A 12201-nucleotide genomic window follows, 5' to 3' on the forward strand; every position below is an offset into this window, starting at 1 on the left:
AGGCGCATTGTGCGACCTCTGCCGGGCACAGTTTAGGCGGATGCATGTTTAGCTGTACACGGACGTTCGACGTTTGTGCATTAGTGCGCATACTCGGTGTTGTCCGGATAAACAAAGCCAAGAAACCTCAAGCAGGCACGAGCATGTATGCGTGCACGCTGTACGCTGATTGCTAAGCAAGCGTTATTGCATCCACTAGGGAAAGAAAGTACTAATAACAAAACGCAGCCAGGTGACGAAATCGCGCATGTTTGGTTCTTCCGTCATCGGAGTTGACGTCAAAATTGGTGCATCCTTTCGCCTGCGGTGGTCCATGGTTCTCGTGCAATAATACCGCAATTGATAAACTACCCCTCCCCCCCCCTCGCTTCTCATCATCCCGTAATTTCCCAGGAGAGAAAAAAAAATGGGGGACGGTTTCTCGCGTAAAAGGAGAAGTTCATGAGCCGAGTGGCAATGACTTGTCATGACTGACCCATAACCAACTTGCTTCCTAAACGTTTGCCAGCGGAATCAGCTTCCGATATGACGCTGTAAGACATGCATGCTTTGGTAAACAACACGCACAAGTTCAAAATGAAACATCGCCAATATGACTGGTGCAAACTGTGCCTAATCTGTACTGATATAAGCTACGGCGCGGCGTATAGTCTTCAGGACACGTGAAAGCGGTAAGAGAGTTGTCCTCTTCTGTATTATGTGAGAATGTTTTTTTATTTAGAAAAAGAGGTCGGGCGATAGGCCTCTGGAACTCGGCATGTCACCGTATGTCCCACGCACCCATAGAGCGATGATCTCCTCTGGGCGCATGAAGCCACACGACTACTGCATGGGAAGCGTTATGATAAAGTTCGGCTATGCTATACGTCAATCTCATCCTAATTTGGTAAGGCACTCTTCGCAAAAATACGGACGTAAAGGAAATGGTACGGAATTTATAAAAAGGCTTCTGTTGACAAGCGTTGTTTGTCAGTCATAAGCCGCCTTTGGTAACGATATGCCCAATCTCTCTTTTCGTCCCTATACCCCTTCCCCCAGTACAGGGTAGAAAGCTGGACGTGCGTCTGGTTAACCTCCCTGCCTTTCATCTCTTCTATTTCTCTCTCTTTCTCGCTGCAACATCATGCTTTGCTGGCATCTGCTCTTACGAACAATTCTATAGCGTAAGAACACTTCTGTGAATACGGGCCCTGGCTCTTAGGACGAATAATCAATCAAAACTACTGTCCAAGTACTGGCATCTGCCTTGGAGATAACCACCCATGCTGCCTGTGCCTCAGCATACGCAGATCAAATCGTGCAGTTATAGGGAATCCATCAAGTCTCATTACGTTAATTCGCTACTGCACCCAAGAGAGAGAGAGAGAGAAAAAGGAACGATAACATAACAGTACCATTAAGTGAAAGAACACCAGAATACTTGTGCAAACAGGTCTATCAATATTCATGCATGCCTATAAAGTGGTAATATCAGAAAGGACAAGAGCGGTTGGTCGTGCTTGTTTCATAATTGCGGGGAGAAAAGAACCATGCATTTCCAGCCACTTACACTCCGCGACATAACCCTGTAGCTTTTAAGAAGCTGTTATTGAGGCACATTTTATGCGACAAGGGTGAAACTGAACGTGTCACAATGATGAATAGTCGCAGGGTGTTTAGAAAGCAGAGCCTGTTAGGTAAGTTAGAGGCTTAAAAAAACAACTTCCTGCGCGGTGATCACTTGTGCCCCTACACATAAATCAATCGAAAAAAAAAAACAGGGGAAGAAAAAAAGAAGGGCACTGCACTTGTCTCGCCTGTCAGGGGGATTTCTACGGGGCAGAGCAATTTCGCTGTACATTAAAATAAAGCTCAAGTAGGCCTTACAGGGCAGCCTCCTGGACCAGCTGCAGGGAAACGGGCTAAAACAAAGTTTCCCATGCGAGCTTCCACAGCGAGGGGATCTATAAACGGCCCTTGCAGCAGTGGGGTCCGTTTATAGTAGGTCGCTCCGTCCGTAATCGGACTACACGCTCGTTTCGAGCGCTGTTGTATGCGAAGTGGAATCTGCCACCAGAGCGTAAATCCAGGCTTGCCTGCTTAGCAGACTGAGGTCAGGTCTGCGGAGAGGCAACCCTCTCGGTTTACGTATTCCGCGCTCGTATATACTTCGCGGAGATGTCACGTCGTAAAGAGGAAGCTCACGGCATGCGGCACATAAAGAGGAGGGTCGACCACGCAGGCGTTGGCCACCTCGGATTCGCTTCGCATGTCCTTGCCCTGCGCTCACTGCGCGTCCCGCGACTCAGCGCGGCCGAGCTCATACCCGTTTCAGCGTCAAAATGTGACACTCGGCGGCAGTTTTGCGCAAACGGAAGGAGGGGGCCCGCATTGCTGCTGCTGCGCGCTGCATGCGCGTCGCGTTCTGTAATGCATGCTGGGTTCGCGTACGCGGTTGTCGTCACGCGCTCTGGGTTACGCCAAACTCGGCCCGTCAGCGCAGTGTATCTCGGCGGATTGGGTCACTTGTCACCGGGAAACCACGCAGTGCGCCTAACCGCCAGCTGACACTGATTCCCGCGTATACTTTAGCTTGACTGTGCCTTGTGCATCTAGTTTATTTTATTTTTTTTTTTTTAGAAAAAGGCTTTCAGTTGAGTATGGCTGACCTTGTTTCGTGCAGGGAAACGTCCTGACGAGGGAGAAGCGGTCCCGCGATAGAAGAGCGATTGATGTTTCGTGTATTCAGCAAAAACGCACGTGACAGCGATTTTGACCGTGCAGAACATAACAACTGAAGTGAAAGCAGGCGTGAAGGTATAGCTTTTTTTTGTTATGGTACACATTTTCTTTCGATATTTCTCTACAGTTTTCTTTAAACTTGCACGTAGACATAAGTGTGCACACAGTAGTAATCGATCGTGTCCGAGTTTACAAGATTTGCGTGGATTATCAAAACTATCGTTAAATGCATGGTCTACCTGTTCCAATATTCGAGACGTGCTGACGGGTCAAACTGCTGACAGCAACTACAATGATCTCAAATTGCTACTAATGGCACAAGGTAATTCACCATGCTTGAGTAAGGAAGCTGTTACGTAATGAGTAGATGAATTACACTATACCACAACAACTGTTATGAAGTTGCAAATCAGTTCCTTGTCTGCAGTTCCTTCAGTCGGCGAGCTAAGCGAAATTATAGGCAAATGTACACTTCCGATATCCAACTTTATCTTTAAAACTTCATGAGTGAAGCAAGTTTACGGTAACTATACTGCCAACCAACCTACATGCTAGCAGTGGTGGCGTGTGCACGCCACATATATACACTCTCATTTAGGGTGGAGGCGAGCGCATAGCTTCAAATTGGTGCCTGTGACTGTACTAGATCATTTAAGGAATTTTTTCAGATAACAACTGCGACAGGCATATAGTATATGTGAGAGCTAATGGCAGTTCTCACACAAACTAAGTATGAACCAAGCACAGCAACCACCTATTTCCTAAATGGAAGATTGAGCTTGGTGCACATCTCTGTTATGTGTCATCTGCCAAAGCCTCTCTCTATCAGTGTTAACGGGCAGAATACGCTAAACTACCATCTAACACTCGCTAACGTTCTATGAATGGGAAAAGCAGTGCACGAATTGTGGATAGTAACCAAACAGTACAATGACACATTCTGTTAAAACACTACTCTCAATGCCACTTTCATTCCAGGGAGGTTCAGTCAAAATAAGTAAAAATGCAGTAACTATGTGTTACTACATCTTTACTATTTCCTCGACGAGCGCTCGCATTGGTCGCAGTGCAACACTGCATCGAGGCTGTCATTGCGGATGCTCGACCGAGGTAACATCACCGTAGCGGCATAGCCAAGGCACTCACCTCATCATGAGCCTCTCCATGAGGTTCACCAGCCGACACACAGTCCTGGCAGGCTACGAGGCACCGCAGCTGCTGCTCTCGACGCAGAAAAGAAAAACGATCACGATTCACACTGCGGCGGTAGCAATCACAGAATTGTGGCGCTGGGCACGGGTCGCGAATCCCTTCGGTTCACCGGCGTCAATCCCACGTGCGATGAACTTGGCTCAGGCCCCTCGTGGGGGTCCCGCGCGAGGTACGGGCCGGAGCGCTGCCATCCCGAAAGGGTCGCCGGGGCCTTCTGTGACACCTGGCTGCTCCTGGTGGTGCGCTCCGAGGCAAGGGTTCCGAGGGAGGAGGAACCCTGGGAGGGTCCCCGCCACGCTTCGCCGCGCCCAGGGGTGGGGGCTCTCTGCCGCTGCTGCCGAGGGGCGAAGCCCGCTTGCTCTCGGTGCCCCTGCAAGGACCGCAGCTGAGTCCGGCCGGCCGCCGCTCTTTCCTGCCGTCTTCTTCTGGAGCCTTCAAGTTTTTTCCCCCGCTTGGCAAAGCCCTGGCGCTGGCCGAGGAGGGAGGGGGGGGACGTCGTGGCGGCCGGCCCGGGGCCAGCGCTTCTCGGATTTGCCGGCGAGGCAGCCGACGTCACCTCCGGTGCCGTTCCTGAATGGTCCGTCCCATACCGGGATGGGGGAGCCGCGCGGCTCCCCTGCGAGCCGAAAGGCGGTCCCACGGGGTTCCCCTCTCTCACAACACCGCCCGAAGCGAGCGCGTGCGGCGGACCGCCCGCGCGACGCCCGGCCGCTGCGGACAGTGCGCCGGCCGCTGCTGCGCTGGAGAGGGACGGCCACCGGTGCTGTTGTAATGGCCGTGTTTAAAGGGGCACAGACGAGGTGTCGAAGAAGAAGCTGCAGAAAAAGCGTCACATACAACTGAGGACCCGTTAACGCTCGGTTCACGAGAGCTTAGTTTCCGGTAACGCGGAACTTCAGTGCCACTGAGCACGAATTGACATCTCGTTCACAGGCCTGTATGGACCAAACGGACTGCTGTGTCGCGTAGATGTGCGAGCTATTTGTGCTAGATCTTCAATGTTTTGTTTTGTTTTTCTTTTCGTACATCATTTGACCCTGGACGTCCACGTATGTTAGTGGCACTCCTGTCGGCAGTATTTCTTTGTGTTATGACGCGGTCAAATTTGAGCTGTTCCGTTTCGGTGCTTATTATTATCTTTAGACCTTGCGTTCACCATGTGGATCTAAAGTCGTGGCTCGCGAGTGGTCGCATGTGCTGCTTATGTAACTGATATAGAAAGCGTGCTATTTTGTAATGTGACCACTCTATATAACGCGTGAGCCCTCTATTACTATTGCGCTTCGTTTTGCTTTATTGCTCTGTATGAATGGAAATGTAATATCAGTTGCCGTATAGTCTCAGAACTTGAATCCGCTTGCTTATTACTTGCACACTTACTAAAATACTGTAAGTTTGCCCCTTTGTTCCATCTGCTTTTCTTTCGAGGAGTAGTGATATCCGTCTACTTTCGACCATTTGCATGTGGGTCCATTTGTATCTGTAATCGCATTTGAGGATGTATCTGTGACAAGTCATCCACAGCTATCCGTCAAGTACAAATAACCATAGCCAAAATTACTTGTGTTAGACGTTTGAAACAGAAGCTGGCCTGAGGCTGAGCGGTATAGCTATATGATATTCTAGAACTATATACACAGCGCTTCGAATATCGGGAGTGGATCGTGTCCCGTGCATTGGGGGCACGTTAAAGATCTCCTGGGAGTCAAAATTAATCCGGAGTACACTGCTACGGCGTGCTTCATAATCAAATAATAGTTTTGGCACGTAAAACCCTAGAATTCATTCATATCTGGCGTGGATCGAGTCACGTCTTCGCTTTTCATGGGCCCCTCATGCACCGCTGAAATGCTTCACATTATCTCGCTACGCGGTCCCAAAAGCAGCTCTGATCTTGCGTACACAAGATTAGAGCGGCCTGGAAACTTGAAAAATGATGAAGTAGTAATCCTTTTAAACCAGGATCTAGGAGATGCTCGAATGGCAGACTGAAATGGGGCGCTTTCTTAATCGAACCAGGTGGGTACTCTGTACCATCGTACTCCCGAGAGCGCGTTCTGTGTGGGCACAGCGTGTACCAGTGGGCCACCCTGTGCCCGCATGAACGTGGCGCTCGGTACATCCAGTGCAGACAAATTTTTATTCATTCAGTTTGCTGGCATATAGTTGGCAAGGAAATGAGGATCAGTGAATGAAGTGGAGGGGTTGGGGGGACCCCTTGTTACGTGTTTCGCGAAATTTAGTTAGGAAACATATGAGCTTACCTGAGCACCTTGCGACAATGCAACCCGTCGCGATTGCTCAGTGGCTATGGTGTTGGGCTGCTGGGCACGAGGTCGCGGGATCGAATCCGGGCCACGGCGGCCGAATTTCGATGGAGGCGAAACGCGAAAACACCCGTGTACTTTGATATAGGAGCACGTCAAAGAACCCCAGGTGGTCAAAATTTCCGGAGTCCTCCACTACGGCGTGCCTCACAACCAGAAAGTGGTTTTGGCACGTAAAATCTCGTAATTTAATTAATTTTTAATTTTTGCAACGATGCAGTGACCAGGAAGCCCATTGCAACCTGCTTCGTTCATCTGAGTTTCCGAGCTACGGAATAGCAGACAGGAAGAAGGAAAAGAAAGGAGGTCCGCCTAGGTGAAAATCCATTTAAGAGCATTTTACACGTACATTTGCAGAGTCAGATATTCTCGCTTTTTCCCACCCCTGACGCAAAGTACGCATACACTGAACCACCATTTGATTGAACGTCACATGTCAGCGAAGTTTAAGTTGCGCGAAGTATTACAACATCACAGCAGCTTACGTTTCACTTCAACGAACTTCCATGTTTTGCGATATTCGCGGAAGAGAGCAAGTTTACCTGACGCAAATGTACTATTAGGTATACAGCAACATGAAATTGCGTTTCAGTACATGCGCATAGCGAATTTCTCTGAAGTGTGGTTTTCGTTAGAGGTACGACTTGTGCACATTTCGGATGTTTCCGAAATGCCCCTTGGCCCATTGAGGTCGCGGCCCATGGAGAGACCGGCGCTGCCGTGGCTGTTGAGTAGAAATAAACGTACTTCACGTGACTGCGTTTGCCGCATGCGAGGAAACTGGGTATACACCCCAATTTCGTGGTTGCTGCTTGTTTGTCACTGCTTTTATTGCGATCAGCATTCTTGGCATACTAACACAACTTTGCTATGCTGATATCTCACATGACTCTCTTATAGAAGAAAAATTGCTGGCCATCCCGACCCTGCGAAAGTGGATGTCCAGCTAAGCTGTTTAAAAGCACCACTACAACTGCTGAGGGGGGTATGCTTTATTGCTTTAGAGTAATCGTATTAACGGTAATTTGTAGTAATGGTAGTAATGGAAGTAATGGTAATTTTGACAGCACGGAGCCGCTGGTTGTATTGCAGTTTCTTTTTCCATTTGCCGCTCCTCGTATTCACGCTGCTCCTGGGCAGTCCTAACTATAGGCGTTGCTTACCCACGCAGCGGTGCTGCAACATTGAAATCAGTTGCTACGCTGGTTATTTTGTATACGAAAGACTAGTGACGTCACTCAACACATCGCAAGCTGCCGTTGCCGCGGCAGCTTGCGTAACAGTAATCTTTACCGGAGAACTTATGCGGGGAGCCCTAGGTGCTTCGCATTGTTATTAGGAGCGCCTTATCATAAATTATGTGGTTCGGATGCTTGTTTTGTGCTTATTCTTCATTGAGACGAATGCTGTTCTGTATGTTGTATGCGTGATTCCATAGAATATGATTCCAAAGAAATATCCATCAAACATTATTCAGATGACACCATTGTGTATGCTAAAATATGCACCCTGAATGACCAACCGGAACTTCGTAACCATTTACAAAAAGTGAGTCTCTGGTTTGAGGAGTGGCAAATGGAGCCGAACGCATCAAAAACTGTTTGTATGCGTATGACGCGTAAAAAAAAAAAAAAAAAAAAACGTCCGGTAATTTTCTCCTACAGCATCAACAGAGCAGAATTAGCTGAGGTTAAGGAATTTAAACATCTAGGGATTCATCTCGCACATGATTTGAACTGGTCGGCACATGTTGACAACATTTGTAGTAAGGCCATGCGTAAACATTGGTCATTACGACGAAACTCAACGACACCGGCCCCAGAGATAAAAACAGTGGCTTACAAAATGACTGTACTTCCTGTACTGACTTACGCAAGTCATGTTTGGGAGCCGTACACTCAACAAAATACACTAAAATGTGAGCGCGTGCAAAACAAAGCCTTGAGGTTTATCTTTAACACACGCTATAGAACCCAGTCGTCCGTGTACTGAACTTAGAAGTAGAAGTAGAGAGGAGGTTGCGCTTCGGAGGATCCGGGTCGGGGTTGCCCTCACTCCTGCCGTGACTAGGAAGTGGCCGCACTTTCGCCCGTTATATCCCCGTCCTGAGTGTCCACTCTGCAATTCGCGAAATGCTGAAGCCGACATCCACCACCTGCTGTGGGTTTGCCCTGCACTGAAACCGACAAGGCTCCGGCACCTCGCAGCAACGGGACTTTCGCCGCATAATCCGAGCGATTACACTGCTTGGACGCAGGGACCGCATTATCGATCCCTCTGGGACTTCATTAGGTCAGCGAATTTTTTCATTCATTTAATCATCCTTATTCACCCCCATCCCATACCCCTGTATGCCCCGAGGCATTTACCGTCGCATTAAAAAAAAAAAAAAGGAAGTAGCGCTGGCCTCATGACTGTCAAGCAGATAATGCAGCTTAACAGGCTGACATGGTTTTTTTTTTCACCTATTGAGCGGAGAATATAACGTAAACTTAGAAAAATACATGACATTGCATAATCCTATTAACCCCAGAACAAAGCATTTAAAACATATTAAACCACCTAATACTAGAACAGAATCATTCAAACATTCGTTCTTGGTTCGAAGCATAGACGATTGGAACAGCTTGCCACAAGAGATAGTAGAATGTCCTTTTGAAAAGGCTGTTACCAATTATTTGTAGACGGTTGAGAATACTTTTTATTGTTGGCTGTTTGTCGTTTGCAGTTGTCTAGCTAGTGCATCATTTGTCTTTTTGAAAATTCCTAAATTATTTTCGCTGACCTATACAGTGATATTACTTGTTCATTGTAACTCACGCGATTTATTGTCTTCGTATTTGTTTATACGTTGTGCCTTCCTGTCCTGATTGCTTTTTATTGAATTATTTAAACGTGTAGTATGTTTAGTTTGCACACGACAGCAATGTAACCGCGACTCCTGTCTTGGCATGTGTTCACAGTATAACTAACTAACTAACTAACTAACTAACTAACTAACTAACTAACTAACTAACTAACTAACTAACTAACTAACTAACTAACTAACTAACTAAATGCATACACTTATTGCTTCACTTTGATGAGTGCTTGAAGCCTGCTTCACCACCGCCGCGGATCGGCCCGGTATTGCACTACCTCCGGGATCGGCCCACATTTATGCCCACGGACATGGACATGAAAAATGCCGACCATCGAGAGGTTAACAACTTCGCTGTAAAAAAGTCCTGTACTTAGTTAGGAACACAGGTCCCTCAGCACAACAGATCGATGCTCCCCCAATGTGGACCATCGACGCACATCCGGACATTCGACGTAACGGTCTTACCAGCTGCAATCGTGCCGGCCAGCGCTTTTAGACACTTGGCCTGTGAGCCACTTCACATGGCAACAATTTACTGATAAAAGTTAGAACACTCGCATCCTCTAGGTGACAACGAAAAGTGAAGTTTTTAGGCCTGAAAAAAAAAAAAAGCCTATGCAGTGGCGCCGTATTTCATTTATAGTATCACGCTGAACCCTAATTATATACAGTTCCAGCGTCAAAAAACTGACTGCAGTTTGGAAGCCGCGTTTAGCGACTTTCTGTGCACATGTGGATTCCGAAGGTGGGCACAAGGGCACCCAATACATAACACAACAGCTGCATTTCTCTCGCTCTCTCTCCCTCTCTGCACGTTGCCCCGCTTTGACGTCAATCACGGCTATATACTCCCTTGCAGTCAGGACTTTTGCCACCTAAGACTCCCTTATCAGCTGCAGAGATATAAAAGAACAGACCCCTGATGTGTGCAACTGGTAAAGAATCCGAAGTAATGGAAATCTCAAGATGACCACTACAGATTACAGCTTAAATTGTCTCAGCAATACGTTGTGTCGCTACATTGCTTAAAAGCTAATCGCGGCAGGTGCACAGAATTAAGGGGCTGCGTATGGAGAGTAAAAATGCAGTAGGAGAATTTTCATGGGGGCTAATAATTTGGCAGTAAGGCACATGCATTCGTAGTGATACCTTAGAGATTAAGGCCGCGTAAAGGTTCTTTTATCAGAAAGAATGTCATCATAGTCATCATAACATGACGTTCCAAAGCAGGAAACACCTCTACTTGGACAGCCGTATCTTGCGAACGAAACGTACACACAGTTGTTGTTGCGAATCGCACTGCAGTTAAACGTGAATCGAAGCCTCAAATAACCCGCATGTGCAAAATATTTTGCTGAAGAAATATATTTGTGGTATCAGATTTGGTTAACAAATTTATTACGTGAGCAGCCGTTTCTTGCGCACTATTGCCTATCCAGAGCCCATGTGTACTGGCAGACGCCTCGGGTGACGCTATATGCAGCTGATTGTTGATTTAAGGCTAGACTAGACTGTCCCAATTTATTACATTTCGCAATTTTTACTCAATACCATCTCTGGCAGTATCTACCTATAGGCTGAATATCCCAGCCGCAGCAATCATTAAAAATGCGGTATTCTGCACATTCTATTCTTATGAAGACTTGGAAACGTTTCGGTGTTGCAAGGTGTAAGTGCATTTAAAGACAGGAAATTTTAGTTGTCAAAAACTACTTTATTTAGCGCGATCACACTTGGACCTACCACACAGTGATGAAGGCCGTAAACGACGTCGCAAACGGTTGCGCCCTGCTTGAGTCCGCGGTGCTTCCGAACAAGCACCATGTTTTTTCGCACGCTGAGAGTACGCAGAAGACGCAACAATAGGCAGTCAGAAAGGTGGAAGAAATGGCCACCTGTTGATATGCCACTAAATGTAAAAAAAAAACACACAAAAAAAGAAGATTGTCCTGCAAAATATCAATGCATTACACTTTTATGTTTGTCACAAGGTGACCGAACAATAATCTGGTCACCCATTCGACGTGTGGGCCTTTCCGAAAAGCTGCTGTCGCGCTACACTGGCCCATACCGTGTGGTGCGACAAGTGACCGATGTCACGTATTAAGTCATCCCCGCCGACCTGTCAGCGTCATCGTCGGCTGCAAGTGACATCGTTCACGTGGCGAGACTAAAGCCATACCAGACACCTTTCACCGCGGATGGATGGATGGAAACAACTTTATTCTGAATCCGGCAAATTTGATGACCCGGGCTCAGGTCTCCCATGAGGGGACTTCGAGGCCTTGCCTCGTCGCCGCCTCTCGGGCTTGCTGGACAGCCCACTCTTGTGTCTTGAGGTTGGAGCTGCGCAGAGCGGCGGCCCACTTCGACGCAAGAGCCTCCGGAGCTACTGCCATTGTAGCTGATGTAACCCGACACTCCCACAACATGTATGACAGCGTCGCTCTAGTGTCCTGACATAATTTGCAAAGAGCATTCGGGTATTGCGCGGGGAAAATGTGCTGCAATCGCACCGGACTGGGGAATGTTTGTGTTTGCAATTGTCGCCAGATGACTGCCTGGCGACGTTTCAGCATGGGGTGAGGTGGGGGCAGCAACCGCCTGCCTAGCTGGTAGTGCTTGGTGATGTCATTGTACCTGACCAGGCGTTCTCGCGTGCTTTGAGCCAGCAGTTCCGAACTCGAAGAGGCGGTCCCCGATTCTGCGCGGCGGGTCAGTTCTCGCGCAGAGCGGTGTGCTACCTCGTTCAAGTTAATGAGGCCCTCATCGGTGGGGGTGGCGACGTGCGCTGGAAACCATATGATGGCGGTGTTATCGAAGTGCTGTCGACCAGCTTTCCTTAGAATCTGGAGAGCTTCGGAGGAAATGCGCCCCCGCGCGTAGTTGCGAACTGCGGATTGTGAATCGCTAAACACTACCTCGCAGAGGGGGTCGGTAAGCGCAAGCGCAATCGCTAGCTCTTCTGCTGTTTCGGGGCATTCCGTTGCGACACTACACGCGTGCGTAAGCCTGGAGCTAACGTCTACGACTACCGCCGTGAACCGGCGTTCTCGCGTGTATTCTGCGGCGTCTACA

General features: G+C 48.1%; 1 protein-coding gene across 6 annotated transcripts in view; it reads right to left on the reverse strand.

Annotated features, from left to right (window-relative positions):
- The window catches only part of sv (paired box protein shaven), a 244571-nt gene extending 240232 nt beyond the window's left edge, over nucleotides 1-4339 (reverse strand). For all 6 annotated transcript variants that reach the window (XM_075687997.1, XM_075687984.1, XM_075687991.1 and 3 more), the window contains exon 1: nucleotides 3868-4339. In XM_075687997.1, coding sequence (XP_075544112.1) covers nucleotides 3868-3887 — 20 coding nt within the window. In that variant the 5' untranslated portion in view covers nucleotides 3888-4339. The remainder of the gene's footprint in view (nucleotides 1-3867) is intronic.
- Nucleotides 4340-12201: the final 7862 nt, after the last annotated feature.

Source organism: Dermacentor variabilis, chromosome 1 (genome assembly GCF_050947875.1).
Source record: "Dermacentor variabilis isolate Ectoservices chromosome 1, ASM5094787v1, whole genome shotgun sequence".
In the NCBI taxonomy this organism is placed as follows: domain Eukaryota; kingdom Metazoa; phylum Arthropoda; class Arachnida; order Ixodida; family Ixodidae; genus Dermacentor; species Dermacentor variabilis.